Raw genomic sequence first — 21,996 nt, 5'->3', positions numbered from 1 at the left:
GGTATGTACTGCAGCCTTGAACATATGTAGAAAACGATACAGAGGGTTTTGAAATCTCCAGAAAGAGGTAAGGTCGTATGAAATAGCTCAGGTCTTGAAGCTCTCTTTGCTTTAAAACCACCGTGGCAGACGAAGCCACCCTAACTCGGGAAGAAAATCTGAATGAATAGTCATCCTGTGTATCTTTTTGAACTCTGGTCTCACAGTTGTGTGCGTGTTTGTATTGAAAAAAAAATTGCAAAGCCTTGCAAAGTGTTTATGGCACAGCTACACTCTAATGTAGAGGAGGAAGTTCATTTGGAAGACTTTCATTGCCACTTTCAACTCTTTTTAAATAAGAGGATCATGCAACTAGACTCTTGCTGCCAAGATGCTTAAAGAGGTTAAGGTATTTATTTATTTCATCAACACTCCCGTGTCTTTCAAATAAATAAAGATACTTACACTTGATATTTGACACAGTCACAGGCTCTGTCCTCAAGGTCCTAGATAGATTTTTTTTTTTTTTTTTTTTTTTTACTAATTTGGTCAAGATGAGAAATTTTCCCAAAAAGAGCCAGTGCCAGCTTCTGCATGCATTGTCTAGTATCTGTTCAGGGCTCACTTACCACGCTACTCATGTATTATTAGTCTTATAAATTAACATACTTTACATGAAAGATGGGTTTAATTTAAACTCTGAATTAGTCAGTCCCCCAAGGTGTTATATTACTTTGTACAGCATCTGCAAATTTTAATTATCGCAATACTTCACCGAGTACACCGCACACGGCATTACATCACACCGATATTGACCGTACCACTTCTCAACTTGTTCTTATTGTGAGCTATGCAGATAAAAGTGTAATGGGGCTCTTTATGTTTATTGTGGTTTTCACCTTGGCATTCAGTTTTGCTGCAGCTAGCAAAATCTTCATGTTTTATTAAAATGACTTATAGATCGAAGCGAGTAAAGATCAGAGAACGAATAGTCTTTTAAAAATGTTGCATGCCAACACTGGTACTAGATGCCAAGTAAAAAGAGATCAAATACCTTTGAAGTCCTTGAAAATGAAGTTGAGAAATCGTTAAACTAGTCATCCATCGAATGTGGGTTGTTTGTCTTGAAGCTGAAGTTAGAAATGCCGTTTTGCTCTGCTTTGGTGTGTTTCCTCATGTGATTGTCAGGCATTTATATAACAAATAACTTGTATTTTCATAAAACAGATATCTAGTGAAATATACTGACGTATCAGTACCCAGAGGCCCGTTTATGTTTGATCTGGTGATCCAGTCGCACGCTCAGCACTAAATAAAGATGAGTTAAACTGACTATTTTAATAATAACTAATTGTAATTTGCATTAACAATACATTCATTTTGGGGGTTTGCAATTTAAAATGTTGATTTACAGTATAAGTATATCCATATTGGTAACACTGTACGGTATGGTTTATTTTGCTAATAATTGTTAGTGCATACGTATATCTTGAACTAACAGTGAACCTTTTACAGTATTTTGTCATGTGAGAATAACAGTCCTATTGGAACATTTTGGAATGTCCATATGTTTACACAAGGCTTTACTAATTTTGTATGCCAGTCAGTGTTGTGGTTTTATATTTCTTGAATTCTGTAGCTTTTTTTGTGCTAGGATCACCTGAGATGTGTTAATAGCGGGTTTAAACAGTGCCAGACTTCAGGTACAGCTCCACTGTGATGCCTTCCTCTTATTCATTTTACAAGAGGCACCCACATCTTAGCACCTTATCAGCTCCTGCCTCTCTCACACTCAGTCATGCTGTCCTCATCACTGTGGCCGAGGGTGAGGGATTCTCCATGCTCTAAGTGGATTAAAACCTCACTGCATCCAGTTCCAGGCTATAGTCGCATGGTTTGTCTGTCAAAGGTGGGGGATATTTTCGCACGTTTAGGCCCAGTCTGCGAGCTGGATGGTGCGTTCCACCTTGGGTCTGGTTATGGTCACCGTTTGTGCCTCCTCTCACCACATACATTGAAAAAAAAAACTGCTCCAGCATCTTCCCACACCCACTACAAACACAGTCTGCCAACGTGCTACATTCCCTAACGTGTGTAGAGATATTGTAAACTTAAGAAATGCCTGTGTACGTCTCTGTGTTTGCAAAAGGCTTGTCAGGAACTGCTGTGGTTGAGGGAACTTGAACGTGTTTTGCGGATAAGCCCATATGTCAAAGATATTGAAAGCATTGGAGAGAAAATATTTTAAAAAAAAAAACTCTATGGGAAGGGTGGAACTGGGAATAGGTACACTGGACAGAAAAGACACGCAGCATATAAGAAGGAATGCTTGGAATTTGTTTGGGATGTCCTCCATGGCCTGGAGTATTGAAACACTCCTTTCTGTCTCACTCGATCAACCTTGCTCTCTTTCTTTTTTCGCATGATAATGAAACATTGTGCTAAAAATTCTTTTGATTGGTGGCTAGACACATGCCCCCTAATTATCAATTCACGTTTAGGTCTTGCACGAATATCACATAACATTATAGCTGGTTATTTTGTTTGTTGAGAATGCTAGATTTTTTTCTTTTATCCAACAATTAAGTATCTATGAAAGAATACTGTTGTTGAAACATCAAGTTGTTACGTGTCTGCTTGTTTTAAATGAATTTTTTTTTTTTGTAAGTTAGCGAAGATTTTCTTATATAATGATTTTATAAAGATATATATATATATATATATATATATATATATATATATATATAAACGAAAGGATTCACGATATAAAGTTGTATCCAAGATTCAGCTTACTGTATGTATAAGGTATAATAATAAATAAGGTATAAATGTAAATTGTCATCATGTACTCACCCTCATGTCATTTCAACTCTATAAGATATTTGTTCAACTTCCAAACACAAATGAACATATTTTTTTATGAAACCTGAGAGATTTTCTGTCCTCAATTTGAAGTCCAATCCTCTAAAATGTAAAAGATCCAAAAAATTGTCAAAGGTATCGTAAAAATGATAATTCGAGTGGTCCAATTCAAGTCTTCTGATGAGACACGATGGCTTTATATGTTGAACAGATTTACAACACATACTGAAATAAACACGGACATTCTAATGCTTGTGTGACGCTCGAAAAAAAACATAAATGCAGAATTAAAATTTTTGGTTAAACTAATCATTACTACATTGAACTATATATAATGTTGAATATAATGTACAATAATGCAATGGGGAAATATTTGTGGGTGCAATTGTGAATAATTTGTAATAATATTTTAATAATAATAAATAAATAATATTATTTTGGCTTAAAATATCGCAATAGTATCGTATTGTTTTTTTTTGTGATCAATTATTTATTCAATTTCTTACAATCATACTTTACACACTAGAGAGGGAAACATTTTCACAGGAGAGAAATAGGCTAACCATCATTACCAGTATAACAGAAGCACATAATATTGCTTGTTCAGATGCCAGTATCTCTTCTCCTCACCATATCCTACCCAACCCAAACCCACCCTCCAGCCCCTAATAGTATCGTATTGTGAGTTCAGTATCATGATTTGTATCGAATCATTGCTAATTGAATTGTATTTTAAATGTTTCTTTTGGAACCAATGCAGACTCTATATATGAATGGCATCCCTTAAGAATGAAACAAAAATTATTATTTCTGTGATAGGTTCTGTGGATAATATTATTTTTAATAGACTTTGTTCAATTAATTGGTGCATTTAAGCATACTACTTGTAATGCATTGTGTATATACTTTTCCATTGCAGCACTGTAATAGCCTGACGTGAATTGAATGTGTATTTCTGCTTTGCCATATAGAGAACCCTTTACATTGAGACCTTCAGACATTAAAATCTTGTGTTTTATCTTGTGATCAAGTCATCATCAGTTTCTTGGCCAACTCTGCTATAATTTAAAATCTTCCTCTCTGTCGCTGTATGTAGAATGAGGATGTCAGGCTGGATTTGCGGGCACTGATGGGATGTTTCTTTTGTAACCTGGGCTCCCTGGGCCGAGAAGGCATGGAACTGCGGTATGTCCTTGATGAAGAACTCCGCTGCGACATGGCCTGTCCCTTTGACTCACGCTGAGCACTTGATACTCGGGACGAGGAGGTCAGTCTGACCCACTTTCCCCCGCCTGCCCTTCTGTCGTGTTGGAAGAGGTGGGCGAGAGGCCAGGGGTGAGTGGGCGGATGGGTGCACTAACTGTCAGTGTGCGAGTTTTTGCGGGGGGTTACCAGAGAGCGTTCCCGCTGTGAAACACAGGTATATCTCAGCCCACAGAGACAGTAATGGACAGGCCCTCCCACAGAGCTCAGTGTCTGACCCTCTTATTGTAGCTCCTCATCCTCGATGACTCCTACAGCTCTCTTCCTCCTCTTCATCACTTCACTGCACTGCGGTGCTTCTGAGCTCCAGCTGTAATCTAAGCAATCAAGCATAAGATATTCAGAATCAGCAGTGTTAGCTGCACACCACTTTATGAGATGTGGAATTTTTCTATGATCTGTAAGTCATTTGTTATGTCTGTTGGTGACCTGCCGACCTTTGGTTTTACACCAGCAATGTGCATGTTAAGATCAGAGCTGTTGAGCTATCAGAGCTGTTAAGCTGTCAGAGATGGCATGTTTGCTAACATGTAGTGATATCTAAGGCAGACACTGGTTGGGTAACTCATTAAAAGTAAAACTCAATTTCCAGGTTGAAAGCAGGGTCAAAAAAGATAAATGTGTCTCTGATATAGCTTAGTGACAAGCAGGTATCTGTTGAATTTAGACAAGTAACATGTACTACCTTAACCCTCTGGGGTCTTTATGTTTTGATATCCCCTGACATTTGTGCTTTTTTCAGTTGCATATAAACATGTTAATGTTACATGTGAAATTACACTCTGTTTAACACAAGCAGGGCTATCATAATATGTGAGAGAATATTGTTTATGCATGGTTATTGAAAAGTTTCTGAAATACTAAATATGTTTTGACTAATGGATGTTGTCGCCTAGAGTTTTTGCTCCAAAATGTTCTGAAAATCATCCTGCCTACTCATTCACATAAAACAATAGATTGTTTTAAATTGTGAAAAATGTAAAAAAAAAAATGTTGGGAAAGGCAATGTGCGAATGAGCATGAATGGCCCAACCCCCTCATGAATAATTAGGTGGTTCTTACCCGAGAAGACGACAACCTGCACAATGAGCCTTTCATTCAGGTGTCACAAAATAAAGATGCAAGGATAATATATACATGCATATATGTACACAAACACGCACACAATAATCAAAATATAAATCAAAGTCAAAAGCACATTTTTAGTCATACCTGGAAACAAATCCTGTTTAAATAGGTTATTTGGGCCATTGAATTGGTTCAAAGTTAGAGTTGGAAACATTTGTCCAAAAATTGTCTTTCTCCATAAATTATGATCTATCGCTTTTTTTAAAGCAGGCCAATTATCATACATATTTCAACGTTTAAGTACAAGATTCTTATTAAACTGGATGTTTTATCCAGCTGATGTGGGCGTGGTGAGATTAATATGTAATAAGACTGACATCTTTCTCTTTTTATACAGATTACATAAACTGAGAATATTTGTTTTTTTTTTATATATAATTTACTACATTTAAAGGAAGAGAATTTCAGCGTCATAACAAAAAATCTTTTGTGCCTGTGTGACAAGTATTTGCTGAGTTACTTCATTTTCTGACACGTTTCAGAATGAAGTTCACTGACAGAGAGAATAAAAAATAGAACAGGATTACTTAACATGATCTAATGATGTACAACACTTAGATCTAATAATAGAGTAATTTGAGTCTCTTTTGCTCTGATAAGGAAAATAGTGAGCTGATCACACCGGCGTGATTGCCGACCCCAGAGGTTTAAGTGTGCGAAGATGACAGTAGCACTTCCTGCCATCATGTATAATATGTCTAAAACACAAAATAGCATTCACAACCTATTTGTCTTCTGTATTGTGAGGAGAAGAAAAAACATTTAGGATGGAACCTAATTTTTATCTATTTGAAATTGTTTATATTTTGAAAGGTAACCATGTTTTGTTTTGTTTTATAACTTATTTAAATTTTTGAACGTGTTGCAAGCATTAGATTTGTAGCTTAGGTAGCTTTCACTATACATGTTCCATCTGATAAACACAAAGTTGGCTTCTACACATAAGCTGTCACACTCACTTTCTCTTGGGTCATTCTTTTTCTCTTTCTTGTTCTCTCTCTCTCTCACACACACACACACACAAACTCAGTGTGTCAGAATGGCAGCTGGCCCTGCGGCTCTCCTGGTCAGCTCCCCTGATAGAGAGTTGGAGACAGACTGGACTGGTGCAGTTGTGCTTATTAGCCGTGTCTGTCTGCAGGAGCCCTGCTGAGCCAGCCTTGAACCCTCTGGCCCCCAACAGAGAAAGAGGGAAAGACTGTGAAGAGAGAGGGAGAGGAAAGTTAAAGCAGTGGACAAACAGGACAAAAGCGGGAATGTGACAGACAGGGAAAGAGACCTGCCTGTCTGACCTGCATGTCCACTTAGCTGGTCGCAACCTAACCTGATAGAAGGTTGTCACAGAATTGTTACTTTGTAACTGATCCGTTTCTTTTCATCAAAGATGTTGTCAACCTGTTTTGATTGCAAAACCTATGAGTTGTTGCATGACAGTCTAATGCACATTGATTATGATAAAAAGATCTTCCTTTATCTGTCCTCAAGTACTCTTCTGTTATATTGAGTACCCAAGCATTGAAAATGCCCAAAGTGCACATCGCTATTGCAGAGCAGGCTTAAGTAGTTGACATTGTTTGTTTTTTTCCAGAGAGATGACGCTGTCTGCCTGACTAGCCTCAGATATTGCAGTGTGGAGAGGTGCTGTGGCTGCTGAAGTTTTAATGCGCTACAAGATTAGGGTCTGTGGACAGATACGTCAGTAGCGGGTTACACAGTAACTGCTCTGACCTACCTTTTTTTTTTTTTGCATGCATGCATGCATGCATGCATCTCCTGGATTAAGATTTCAGCTGTCCTGCAGAGCTCACCTTTATTGCATCTAATGATTTCGGTACTGCTGATGCAGTCGGAGACTCCCTTCGGTCCACTGTTAAACATCCAGCACACACCTGCAATCAACCCAACCCTGATCGGCCCAGTGGAAGTGGCCCGTTATTGCCCTCATTAGATGTTATGTGGTAGTTATCTTATAATACATCATATATTAACATGGATTGTTTTTTATTAGTATTTTTCATCTAATTGCCTCTCTGAGCGCTTCTCTCACGTTCCACACCAGACCAGCACATGCGAAGATCGCAGAGCTTTTATATCACACCCATCTGTCAATACAATTTGGTCAAATGATTTCAAAACCTGTGCGTTTCTAGTGTCTTAAGCCAAGTGGCTGGCTAAGCTCCAGCTGGAACGTGCCGAGCATTAAGGCATGATCTGCGTTCAAGCTGCCTCCTCTTAAAGAATAGTGTTAGTTTGAAAAAACTTATTTGCATAATTAATTTCCCTCTGAGGATCAGGATGATTAATTAATTACTATGCTGTTAAACTGGATCTTTCGCTCTTTTTTTTAAAATTTTTTTTAAATTAACCTCAGGACATCCTTCATGTATGGGAATTATCAAGGTTTTTTTGTCACATCAGTTTCAGTGCATTTCAATGTGTGGGAATCACCGAAGTTATGAAAAATCTCTGGGTCGTTAAAAATAGTTAAGTCAGGGGTATTTATTATTGAGTTTAGGAGTCTCAATATTCTGCAATCATCCTTACCGTCCTTCCTTTTTTTTTTTTTTTTTTTTTTGTGGCTGTCGTCTGCAAGATGAATCTCTTTAATATATTTTTCTGGCCTGGTTGCTTTGCATAGCACTGAAAAGATGACGCAGACTCTGGGTTATAATACCCCAGTGTTTTATTCATATTCTCTTATTTGCAGGGACGCCACACACCCCGCGATTGCTACAGCACTGTCTGACAGCACGCTATAGGCTGCATGTAAATGCGGGTTTTAGGTACTATTACAGTGTAATATCATGCGGGAGTCTCATTAACCTATAAACAACCTAAACAGTTCTCTGTCTCTCTTTCCTCCTACAGAACTCAATACGGCACAATCTCTCGTTGAACAAGTGTTTTCTTAAAGTGCCTCGCTCCAAAGATGACCCAGGAAAGGTAAGGGTTCCTTTCTTACCTCCATATGTAGTTCTGTTTTATTCAGAAATGTTTTGTACATTCTCTAAATACAAAATGCCTCTGCCAGAGCAGATTCAGCCGTTAAAAATGCATACGTATCCTTGTGAAAATAGATGAGAGCGAGCACTCACAGTAATGTTTTAAAAGTGCTCTCCGGAGCTCTCCCGGGTAGAGGAGAAAGCACTTCAGCCCTGGCACTTCCTGCACGAGAGGGGGAGACCACCACCTGCTTCCCCTCAGTCAGCATGCCGTTACCCCGGCCTGTACCCCTGAGCTAAAACAACCCAAACAAATTCATGTGTAGGCCAGAGTGCGGAGACATGCATATATATATATATATGTATATATGCTCATCACATAACTTTGGACGTGGATAACCTGTTTTTTTTTTCCCTCCACATAGTATCTCTGCCACAAACGCTTGCTCATTTCTCTGTATCCTCAGCCATCTTGTGTGAGCACATTCACGCACATACGCTCACAGCGCGACATAAAGAGAAGAGCCGAGGCATGCAGGGGATGGGGACTGAATGCTAATTTCATGTTTTGGTGTAATCCTCTGATATTGACACTCCTGGGATGTGCTCCACTAAATACAAAATAATCTATCGCTGCATGGATTCTATTCTGAATGCACGGCCAACATGCTTGCATCCCTAATGTTCAATTTGGAATTTGCCTCCTTCCACACACCCCTCCCCCCTGGAAGGAGAACTTCAAAGCTGCAAAGGGCTCTCTTGATATGTTCCATCAATATTATAATACGGCAGGAATATGGACCCTGCTGTTTGTGCGAGATAGTAACTGAGGCGTGTTTCTCAGAGATGGCAGAAACGATTGTTCACTTCACTTTTGTGATCCGCAGCAGCAGCTGCTGAGAATGAGGAAGGCCGAACTTTGAGGCGGATACAATCTTGTTTGCCCTTGAGTAGACTTCTGGTCAGGGAGGTCTAGTCTGCGTTAAGACTGTGTCGAACTGATTATTTCCAGTAGAGACCAGATTAGAAATTAGATAGTCAGTTACCATTAAACCATCACAAACACAGCAGCTATTTTTCACAATAATTTGTGCTTTCACATACATATTGTGCTACATTCCTGCTAATGTACAACTATGTGCATCAAAATTCAACAAAATTCAGTGCATCTCCTTAAAGAATAAATAAAAATAAAACAATAAAGAAAATGTAGCAAAACTTCAACTGGGCACTATTTTACTGGGCACTTCAACTGGGCACTATTTGGGCACTAGTATTAAATATATTTTAGGAAGTCTCGGTCTCTCTCGTGCACTGTCACTCGTGCGCAGACACTGTGGCTCATGGAGATTGGCTAGATTGGCTTTGCAAAAACAAAACAAAAAACACACACCTTTGATATGGAGCATTTTGCGAATGGAATGACGCATTTTAAATTGCAAATTTGATCGTGGGAAGCCAAAATCGTGATCATGATTAAAATTCGATTAATCGTCCTATCAGAAAAATCATGCTGATTTGGTGCTCAAGAAACATTACTTATTATTATTATACAGTAATGCTAAAAACCTGATTTTTTTTTAATGAATAGAAAAACAACAGTATTTACTTAATCAAAATCGTTTGTAACATTATAATATTTTAATTAATACTTTTGATCAATGTAATGCATCTTTGCCGAATTAAAGGAATCATTTATTTGATAACAAAACATAACTACCCCAAACTTTTGAACGCTAGAATATAGTATATCTTAATTTTGTTGTGGCTGCAGATAACACTATATGAATACATATAAAATGTTTTGTTTATTTCATTTGTTTCCTTTTTTTGTATAATGATGACAATTTTAATTTTTAGGTGAATTATCCTTGTAATACTTCATTTGGAGACTGTTGATCATTATCGTCTGTTAATTTGGGGGCTCAGCTGAGTTCATTATCTAAAGAAGTAACATTAACACAGTATTTTTGTATTGCCCTGTTTCAGATTCATGTAAACTGTCCTTTCGTGGATTTCTTTAAACGTTGCTTTCTCTCTAGAGGTTGTGTTGGAGCCTACAGATACTCCCCTCCCAAGGGCTTTGAGTTTTTCAAGATTTTTCTGCTAATTAAAAGAAATGATACTCGGCCTCCTCTTCCACCGTAAAAGTGTCTTGCAGTAGTTTTAATTTCAATTACATCTGCTAGGTGAAACAGACTGCCAGCATTGTGTCACCTTCAGCTGTCCTTCATCACTGCATCAACTACAGGAACATGATGATTTAAATTAAAATCATGAACATGAGGGTGTTTAAACAGTAAGAACGGCCTGCATGTTATGGACTCTGATGTCTAACGGTGGAATATAATACGGAAATAGCAAAGCAGGGTGAAGAAATTGTGTTTGTTAAATGATTTGTTGGAAAGTAGCTGTACTTATCTAGTCTAGTTTTGTTGTGTGGAAACATTCACTATCTGTAACATTTAACATTGTTAGGATACTTATGCTACATTATAATATATAAAGAAACTTAAGACCCTTTCGCATGACTCACGCTAGCGCACCTCTCAGCTCAAGTGTTGTACACTTTGTTAATTTGCATACAATAGATAATGTGTAATGTGATGTTACATGAATTACCACAGAATAATGATTTCAGCTAATCAGTAGTAAGTTGTAAAAATTTGGGCTGGGTCTTGGCACAAATTTCACTATTTGATTGGATTTCTGTTCACAAGCTTGCGATCTTAACTCAATAATAATTATTATTATTATTTATATAATAAACATTCAAATGGTGACTGTCAGGTTAAGTAAAAAATAAGGAATGTGTAATAAAGTGCATACATTTAGCAAAATGCTCCTTTACTTAAATAAACAAAATTAGGTTTATATTATACTATATTATATAGTAGATTATATTATATTATACTATTATTTAAAATTGTTAGTTATGCATTTCTATAATACACACTCACATGCATGACTTAAAGAAATGTCACATACCATCTTAAATTTAAATGAGTCTCTTATTGAAGATTGTGGCGATTAAATAATGGCTGTAAATAACTGACTTTGGGTGACTGCCACAAAGTAATTTCAATGCCTAGTTTATCGTTTGGTTAATGTTAATTATGTCACTTCCTTTCATCAGGCTGGTTTTAGTACACTGCTTCTAAGGGCAAAAATGGCATGTTAAAAGCAAGGTGTGATAATGCTGCAAGCTTTGTGATTGGTCTAATTGTTCTGGAGCTGTCATCGCACTTAAATAACAAATTGATGTAACATCCGAGTGTTAAAACAGACACAGCGAGTTATTTTCTTAAGGAAGGAATGCTGCAAAAAAAACTGTTCGGGTGCTGGAGCTTTGCTCATTGCTATTCCATGGCTTCTAACCTGTGCTGTATTGCTGTTTAAATGCTGAAATTTACATCATTTTATCAATATGTCTTTGGAGGCCGAACGTTTGAGGAACCTAAAGCATGCTGTCTAGACAAATCCTTTGGTGATTTTCAATTATTCTCCTTGCTTAGGTGCATGCGCAAGCTCTGCACAAGTAATTTTAAAGGTCTTGATCGCACCCTCTCTGGACAATTGAGATCTTATCCCAAATAATATGAAATATTTTAAAATAAAACCCAAGCCTGGAGGTTAATTTCTTTTTCTTTTCACCTAACTCGCCAGCCAGAGTTGCCTTTAGCTTTTGGGAAGAGCAGCACTATTGAAAAATAAATTAAACAGGAAGAATGCAAAGATAAATTATTCAGCCAGGGTCTTGGGTGCTTGGATACCAGCAGCCCCAAACCAAGGTGTGCTATTTTCTGCCTGATTATCAGAGCTCAGACCTGACCAGAAATCCAACACCTCTGTGTCCAGCCCTGAACAGGAGCAATCGATAAACCTGCGGCTGAGGAAGAGGGGCTTCAGGAGGGGCTTAACATTTTACCTGCCTCTGCCAAGGCTCAGGAGAAATCCGAAGTGAGAGCAAGCGAGCGCAAGACCCGACTGTAGCGAAAGACCCAACTTCGCACCTCAACATATAGCTCCATGAACGTCCTCAAGACGTGAAGGGCTTACAAATGACCTCGCTGAAACTTTGATGAACTAAAAGTTGCACATGTTTGACAGCAAACGCGCACAGTATCTGATTACTAAAGTTTCTCTCCTAGAAACCCTGCTGATTATCGTGCTCGGCTTTTTATGAAAGTTTTATTGCGTGGCTGGCTTCAAGTTGGCCACTATTTTAAAATATTATGATTTGCTTTGGAGCTAATATTCCAACTTTATCCTGTTTCTAGGGTTCCTACTGGGCAATCGACACAAATCCAAAGGAGGACACGCTGCCCACACGACCCAAGAAGAGGCCACGGTCTGGAGAACGGGTGAGTGAAAGTTTGTCCGCTTGTTTTCTGCGTGTGTGTGCGTGTTTGTGTGTGCTCCAAGACCCCCTGGTGGTCGTTTTACAGGCTTATAGACTTTCTCAGGCCAAACTCAGCTCATTACTTGGAGTCTGGGAATGATCAAAGTGCAGAAAACAGTGAGTATCTCACTCTCCCTGTTCAAACTCAATGTCACCTTATTTGCACCATCACTTCACTTGATCCTAGGGTGCTGCAGGTTAATGCAGACAAAAGAAAAGCATATTTAGAGCCATAACCAGGCTGGAGAGGTGAGAATGTGTGCTAGACTGAGAGATGCATCTATAGACTGAATAGATGCTAGACTATGACAATAAACACACCAGTTTGCATTTTACAGTCTAATCAAAATAGCCATATGACATGATCTTGGAAAACATTTAACTAAATGCAGTTTTAGACTTGTCATCTTCAAATTTTAAATATAACAAGGTTAGACTTGTGGCTTTAGCTGCAGTGAATTTCTAGATTGATACAATGCCAACTTCAATTTTAATTTCATGAAGATGTTTCATATAATTTTTAAAATGTCTCAAAAATGGTCTTAAAGACCTTTTTTTTTTTTTTACGCAATTCGCTGATGATGTCACATTGGGGAGAAGTGGAGGAAAAGTAGCCTCAGCGTAGTATTAGGACTATGGCGATTGACTGGGATGTGGCAAGAGCCAACATGTATGATGGCCCACAGCTTTATAATTTCGAACCTCCTAGATGTGAGAGGGCAAATGAGGAATTGCCAAGAAGATGGCCGTCAAAGCCAATTAAATGCATGGTCCGAGGAGAAGTGGAGAGATGGTCAAATGTCCTGGAGAGTTGCTATCATTTAGTAATGCAGCAATGAGCACTGGAGCTAGTCTACACAATAACATTTTTTTTTTTTACATTAAATTACAATGGATGACAGTTTAAATATTACCAACAAGCAAATTGCACAAATTCGTGTTTGTTAACCCTGCAACACGGCCTTTAAACCACACTGAATACCATTAAATCGCCACTGTAAAAATGACAGTGTTTCCGGTGTGAGGTTGACAGTGTTTTAGTTCTCAAACTTTCTCAAAAAGCCCTATAAATGTATTTGTATTTTTTTACAATTTCCACCTGATCAAATATTTAAGAGTTTTTTATAACTAGAAAAATCATTATAAAAATGCCCTTGGAGATTTTGTTTGATTTTGAATGGACTTTTCCAGGTCTATAAATTATACTTTTAACATTAGGCTACCTCCTTTATCAAGGTTTTGCAAGACTGTTGGATATATAGATTTTTAAGTTGGTTTAAATGCTTGTTTTGTCCTATATCTAATCATTTAAAGCCATCTTGAGGCCCCCTTGGGAGTTTCCTGGGGACCCCAGTTGAGAGTCAGTGATCTAGAGTGCCATGGATAAAGAAATGGTTTTACCTGAGATTTCAGTTTTCAGTTTCAATTGAATGTAAACACAATTTATAAGTTCGGTGTTTTACACTTAAAGCCCTGTTTTATGATCGTTTCTACCACAGAAACCAAAAATTCTCGGGCCAGCAGCATTTGTCCAAATTTCATTCTTAAATGCTGAACTTGTCCTTTAAAAACTGAAGTAATCCAAAGATAATAGAGGCAGGTCTTTTTTGATGCATTTTGAGTCAGTTCTTTGCTCAAAAATGTACAGACTTGTCGCTCATCTATTAGAATGGTCATTGAAATAACGTGCGATTTGCTTACTGACTGGATGTTATGTCATTGTCAATTTTGTGAACCTTTACACCCCTAATTGATTGCTCGTTTTTATCTTTTGGGAAGAGCTATAAACAAAACCTACCAACCACACGTAAAACATTTCATTTTTATATTTGTTCTAGCTAGAAATGTGTGATAACATGGACTTGGTGTGTTGAGAGAAAAGGAATTAGATGGGACTGAATATTTCCTGAGTTGAGAAAGCTGGCTTTGTTTCATGTCTGAGTCGGTGCTTTACAGTCGTGCCGGGCACAGGTTTGCTGATTGGGCGCTTATATCTTTTTAAATAGCTGTCTCACTCAGTGCGGATCAGTTTATCTTGTAGAGGGGGTCGGACTTATTAATAAACTGTGCCCCAGGCAGCCTTTACATACGTTGCATTCTGCACTCATTTTTTAGCATACATCAATTAATGCAGAGTTTCTGCGCCAGTTATTTTCAGCCAGAGCTCTTTCCTTCCATTATTAATGAGCAACGCTCACTGGAATATACAACTCGGCTGCACTCGACACCGGCCTCCGAGGTTGACCTGGCTCAGAGGTATCTTGCATCATTTTGCCGAACCGAAAGAGTTCAGCTATAGAGAGAGAAAGGGGCAGAGATTGAAGGCATGTAGACATTTAACCATGACAGGAAACCATACAGAGGAAAATAGCATTTGTGAAGAAGCATTTATTTATCAGGGGGTATTAAATTGGCATTCAATAAATTGTGGTCACAAGCTCAATGGGAAAAAAAAATGTTAGAATTTTCTATTTTAGGTGCACTGTAGGGGTGTGCGATATATTAAGATTATATCTCCATGTTTTGGGATTTTGTCGATAAAGACTAAGACTATATTTGGTAGGTGTTTTGTTGTTCTGGTACCTTTGCTGGTTTAGGACTGTCGTGGACAGATGACCCTGAAGCTTTTCAAATCCTTCATATTCTGTGCAGTGAATGCAGCAGTGACAACTTTTCCATTAAGGGGCAAAATCTGTTCCCTTAACTTGATTTCCAGGGGCATTTTTACCTTTATAAAGGTCCAAAGGCATTTTTTTCTAATCAAATTGGATTATTGCAGATATCCAATAATCCAATATTTTTCAATTAATTTTGTACTATACAGATATATTTTCCTTTTTGTTTGGAAACAACACCAAGTCTCTCCTCTGCAGGGATTATAAACAAATTATTTTTTCATTTTGGTTAGTTTTGAGCAAAAACTAAAACATTATTAAAGTTATTTTAGTAAACTGAAAGCTTTGAAACTAACAATAATAAAATTAGTCACTGCTGTTTTTTTTTGTTTTTTTTGACCAATGCAGTTGTAACCTTAAACATTTTATGGTTGCAAAGGAGCTGTAAAAATTCTAAAAATCTTTTTTTAAGATAAATACACATAAATTGCATTTGAAAAAAAATATTGCACATTAATTAATAAAACTGTATAAATAAAATTATTTAATTTACAAGTGTTATGTTTGTGATTTTTATTCATCATGATTCACCACATCACTATAGCATTCACCATTCACCACATCACTATAGCTTCTGACCTTTTCAATCAAATCAGAATTGTGATTTTATTTTATAGCAGTGAATCTAATCGCCATTCAAGCAAAAGTTTGATTCAAGAATGACCACACTGCTGACGTTATCATATCGTTAGTACTTCTTGAGCACATGTGAGTGTGACTGCAGATGCATAATCAACATTTATGGCTTGTTATCGGGAAGCCATATCGGCATCATTTTTCATATTGGGCCGATGTTTATATTTTAACCCTTTGTCAACTGATGATGTGCCGACAATATTGTGCATCCCTAGTATTAGACACATACATCATCTTTTGTCAGATCATTACATTTCATTTCAATCAATGAATTCAACCACATTCATCACATATACAATTGTGCTGATATTCAGGAAAAACAGCCCTCTTGCTTGTGTGATGTTGGTTTACATCATATGATATAAGACAAAGACTTAGTGGGTCATACTTGATTATGTCTGCTCGCACATCAGTATTTATGTTAATGTAAATATATTGGACCAAAAAGATGTCAGAAATCACATGTTCTAAGCCTGATTGCCAAATTGACCTCGTGTGTGTTGTGTTGAGTCTCTAGCGTGTGTTTTCTTTTGTATGGTCAGGCAGTTAGGCTGTTGTCATTTATAATCGCCACACTCCAGACTCCAGTGAGAGTATCATTCTCTCGGCACACAGCTCTGCCCTCAGGCCACACACAAACATTTTTCATACTGACACTCACTTCACTCACATCAAAAACCTCCAATTAGATCCATTCTCTCTCAGCCTGATCCTGCATGAAAAAGAAATGGAAATTCTGTCTGTGTAAAGTGTGATGCTCGCTATTAAGAGTATATTTCATTAGACACACACTCGCGCGCTCTCTCTCACTTTCTCTGTTATCCTCCTCCTGTCTTGTTTAAGAAATTATTTGACATTAAAAATTGTGACTTGGCAAAATCTCATTTGTTTATCACAAATTAAAAATTGCATTGTTGCCAGGCAATCCTCTTATAATAAGCAGTTTTGGGAGACAGGCGTGCTGAAGTTATCTTTTACCCCAGCAAGAACAGACAGAGCACAGGGAGCCGTTCCTCTCTCCTGCTCATCTCTTTCCCAGAATGCCTCCAATTTTGACCTAAATAAAAGGTGTTGCTCTTTTGTTGTTGATAAAAGAGCATATTCTTGCTGCTTATGCTTTAAAATTTCTTGCACCAGAGTAATATCAAATGCCTTTAAAAGAAAATCAGTCACTTCAGATCACTCATCATCTCCATCCTGATTGGCTGAATTTGTCCTTTTTTGTTTTCCTGCAGGCATCTACGCCATACAGCCTGGAGTCGGATAACTTAGGAATGGACTGCATCATCTCTGGAAGTGCCTCTCCTACGCTGGCAATCAACACTGTGACTAACAAGGTAGCATTTCATTTCCATCTCCACAAACCCTGACTGTTTGTCCCATCACAGCTGGCATTAGCAGCTTACATACCCAGTTTACATTTATATTTATCTTGCTATGACTATGTGGATGGACTGCATAACATGACTGACATGTGGTGCTTTTGTTTACACAGACACTCAGAAAATTGACATTGGGTTTCATCTATATTGGGCAGGCATTATGTATACAAATCATCTTAACAGTCCATATGCATTGTATTGTGAATTGCTAGTAACTTATTCCATTTGTCTGTTGAGTCCAAAATGTCAGATTTGTGCCCACACAAGATATTAAGCTGTGCAAAAATACAGTATTCTTCATCATTGAGTAAAAATTATTTTTGTGGTTATCAACATTAAAGGTGCTTTATGTAAGTTTTTGACCGTACTAAAGCATAAAAATACCATATATTTGCAGATATTTTGGAAACATACTGAGTTCACACACTTGTTTATCTGAAAAACAATGCTACAGCACCCATGTAAGCCAACAAACAAACTGGGTCAGAGATCGAAAAGATTTTTACCAACCTAAAAAGCCTCAGCACCCATATAAAAATCTCTATGAACAGGAGCAAATTTAAACGCAATATCAACTCATCAACTTACTGTGCAAGTCTCCCCACATTCCATTGCAAATTTCACTCGTTCCTGTTGCGTGTCCTCAAACTGGCAACCTGCGCGATCGTTGAGTCCGAGCAGAAGGGGGTGGGGGAAACGACTCCCTCCAGTATTTCAAATTTGGACTAAAGTACCCATTTTAACTGTTAGCTGTCAAACTTACTGCACGTTTGAGGTACTGTCTTTACCATTTTACTGTAAATTTTCACAGACAAAATCCAGTTATTTCAGTAGGAATTTACACAGTCTGAATTTTCATATAAAGGCAAAAGACTCTTGCGCAGATTTCACAAAGAGTTTAAGTTAGGCATACAGATTTTTATTGTTGACCTAAGGGAAAGCTGCTTGGTTTGAAAGTGAAACTGATGGTAACTGACGGTAAACTGGATGTTTTATCCAACTGATGTGGACATTTTCATGGCTTGCCTCAACATTTGTGTTTGAATAGCACGCTCTCTGTGGGCGTGGTCAGATTAACACGTAATAAGCTATAATGAGCTGAAAGGAAAAACACTGACATCTCTCTATTTTCATACAGATTACATAAACTGAGAATAATAGTTTTTTTATATAAATTACTTTGTTTAAAAGAAGAGAACTTTAGCTTCATAATGAAAAATCTGGTTAATACTGAGTTTATTTTCTGACGTGTTTCAGAATGAACTTCACTGACAGAGAGAAGGCAAAATTTGCATCATGTTTATTTTTCTTTATTTGACAAAGTACTACACTTTGTTTTTAATGTATCCACAAAAAATACACACTTAACAGGATCTAATGACATACAACACTTATATGTAAGCTCAAAATCAACAGAGTAATTTGAGTTTCTTTTGCACTAAATAAGAAAAAAAGTGAGCTTGTCGTGCTGGCACGATAGCGACCCCAGAGGGTTAATTTAACAAAATATTCCTTTACAGTGAAAGTTAAAGGTGCTCTAAATGATGTTGGGTGACTTAACTTTTTGCTGACGTTCGAAGTATTGTCAAACAAAACGGAGGTTAGCTAGGCCCTCCCTCCTCCTCATTTGCGTACTAACCACCCAACCCCCACCGCCAAATCCTTCTTGTTGGTTATTGGCTGGAACACTGGTGCGGGTTGGCCCAGTTTGTTTTTGTAAACAGCCTTTTTTTTAAGTGTGTTCAGGGGACAGGTAGCTAGCAGAAAGTGAGGAGATGTTTGCTGTATGTGACAAAAAAATGTTTTGGCCTAAAACACTTGTGAAATTGCTTAGAGCACCTTTAAGTTTGTTTAAAGTTTGAACTCCATCTTTAAAAGACTTGTAGTGCTAAATGCTTGCAGTAGTTCTCTGCAAGAGAACAGTTTAATGTTTGGAAGTATGATTACCTGCTGAATGCTTCTAGGCAGAGCACCCCGGGTGACTCTCTCCGTAACTCGCCCTTCGTGGCATGACTTAATGGAGAAGTGTGTAAAAAGAAATAGAGTAAAACACTCTGAAATTTAAATAGGCTTTTTAACCTTAAGCGCTTCACTCTTGGCCTGTTGCGGGCTGCTCGCTCTCTCTGGAGTGCTTTTACAAAGCCCAAAACCATCAGTTATTAATTTACTTCAGGCATTAAACTAATAGTATTTCACATTAAGCATGGTGTTTAAGATGATGGCGAGGGGGATGTGGAATTCATTTGGATTGAATTATAGTAAGTTTGGTGATCTGTTCATCTGGATAAAATACAATATGTGCAGATGTTACATTCGGTTATACAGTGTATAAAGACTTGTTGTGTTTGTAACATTTCTTTGCAAAATCTCCAGTATTTGTATCTCCAAGATTTGTCTTAGCCGAAATTGCTTTGCATTTTCTTAGCAAATGTTCTGGAGTTTGTCTCTGATCCCCTAAAATGCTCCTGATGTTGGAAGCTCACTAGTTTTTGAAACCCAACCTATATATGAGAACGATAAACAATAAAGCTTTTTATTGATTGTTTTATTGCAATATTATTATTGTTTTAGCACATCTCAAACGACTGTTCCCCTTTTACAGTGTTTCACACAGCAAAACAATGCGAGCATAAGGTATGACTGATTCATATGGGAAGAATTTCAAGATCCACCCAGAATGGGATTTTGAGGTTATCCCATGAGCATATCCTTTCTTTGCCCTCCTACTCGAAACGCTAATAGATTAGAAACCGAACACGCAGGAGAGCGAAAACAAGACTGCAGAGTTCGGTGGCTCCTTGGAGATGCTGTTTCTCAGTGTGGGCCCTGTAAACAGAGAACACGCCACGCCTCTTGAGTGTTCCATGCCAAGCCACAGGAATTCCTTCTTTCTCATACTTTCCCGCCTGCCAGTGCAGGCCAATGGGAAAGCGCCTGTGCTGCATAACATTGAGAAGGAAAGCCTGGCTGTGACTGAGCATTCTCTCTCTCCCTCAGATTAAATTATCATCATGATGTGCTTTTCCCTATTTCAGTTCGGTTGCTTAAGCCTACTGAGCAGACCCATAGATTGAATCTGATTTATGGATGTTGCTGATTTTAATGAGGGTTAGGGGTTACAGCTAGGGTTTAAAATCTGCAGAATGAGCTCTACAGGTTCAAAATGTGTTAACTATTGTGTACTAGAGGCTATATATTTATATATATTTATGTGTGCATGTAATTGTATTATTTTAACATTATATTTATGTACATTATTTCAATATATTTCAAATATTTATTATTACATTGAATTGAATTATATTTAAAGATTGAAACTTAAAATGGTTTGAAGCTGAATTACTTTATTTTTTCTAACTTTAAATAGCATAGTACACATTTCTTATATTGCTAAATAAACTATTTGATATTGTATCTAACTAATAATTGTGATATTTCTTATTTAAATATGCATGTATTGGTATTATATTGAAAGCGTAACATGGGTTGAAACATAAACTAAACTTTCTTTTTAATTATTATTTTTTATGTCTTTCTTTCCTTTATTTCTTTCCAGCATTGTATCTAAATTGCGTAGTTTTCTTTTGAATGCAAGTTATTGTTTGAGACACCTGGGTGGATTTCTCTTTGATTTCATAATCCTTGTCTCATGCTGCAGATTAGTCGCCTGTATGGAAGACTCCACTGGCTTTTGACTTTAATTCACGGCTAAATATAGCGCTCCTCTTCCACTGCTCCAAACACACAGGAGTATTTGCAATGGATTTGTTCACCCCTTACCTTCTCTCTGCGTGTTACTTTACCACTGTGTGTGTGTGTGTGTGTGTGTGTGTGTGGACGTGCACACAGTGTATGTAGGCGTCTACATTTTAGGCCTTGAACAAACCACAGTGTGATGAGGTCTTTAAATCATACTTTATGGATACAGGGAATAAAAATAGATTGTGGTGAAAGGCTCATGGCTAAAAGCCTCTTTTATGACTTAATTACACATAACACATATATACTTGTTCTTCACACCAGGTTTTGATTATAATTGTAACTGTTTTCTGCGTGATTGAATTTTCGACTTGCCTGAGCCTCTCAGTGCTTTGCTGCGCACAGGGTTAGTCGTTGTAGTAATGTACTGTTTCCAGGCCTAAACATAGCTGAAAGAGGGAAGAGTTATAATATGCAAATCATTTTATGACATTAACCCCCCATCCACCCTCAATCCAGTGCAGCCCCAGCAACCGTTATGCTCCGCTCTTTTGATGAACAGGGAATAATAGGATTGGGAAACATTTATTCTGCTTGAATGATAATTCTCTGTAAGAGACTGTGATCTGTAATGTGTCTTTCTATCTGCTGTCTCGCTGAGTCAAGAGGGAACAGGACCGAAGCGTTTGCTGCATCTCTTGCAGCAACACAATTTTTGGGGAGCCATTCACTCTTGAAATTGTTTGCCCTGCGTTTTGGAAAGGGTCCATAAAATGTAAGTCAATGCTAGGGCTGGGTAATAAATATCGATTTCTCGATATTAATCGATTCTCATTTTTACGAACCGATATCGATTCTTAAATCTCAAGAATCGATTAGTCATCCTGTTTCATTTGAATGAATGGATCATTGTATTGTGGCTGCGCGCATCCAAAAAATCGCAATAATCTTTGTCCTTTGTTACTATTGATATGAAACAAAGTCTCAATTTTCTAATTACGTCCATTTTCTTTAGAAATTCAAAAACA

The 21,996-nt window shown here is 37.6% G+C and overlaps 1 protein-coding gene across 3 annotated transcripts in view; it reads left to right on the top strand.

The window, feature by feature from the left end:
- The window catches only part of foxj3 (forkhead box J3), a 90,157-nt gene that overhangs the window by 52,507 nt on the left and 15,654 nt on the right, over nucleotides 1-21,996 (top strand). For all 3 annotated transcript variants that reach the window (XM_089124848.1, XM_039673664.2, XM_089124847.1), the window contains exons 3-5: nucleotides 8,101-8,175; nucleotides 12,455-12,538; nucleotides 17,123-17,224. In XM_089124848.1, coding sequence (XP_088980974.1) covers nucleotides 8,101-8,175; nucleotides 12,455-12,538; nucleotides 17,123-17,224 — 261 coding nt within the window. The remainder of the gene's footprint in view (nucleotides 1-8,100; nucleotides 8,176-12,454; nucleotides 12,539-17,122; nucleotides 17,225-21,996) is intronic.

Source organism: Pimephales promelas, chromosome 21, assembly GCF_988280905.1.
Source record: "Pimephales promelas chromosome 21, fPimPro1.hap1.1, whole genome shotgun sequence".
Lineage (NCBI taxonomy): Eukaryota > Metazoa > Chordata > Actinopteri > Cypriniformes > Leuciscidae > Pimephales > Pimephales promelas.
This window is presented reverse-complemented; position numbering and strand designations above follow the sequence as displayed.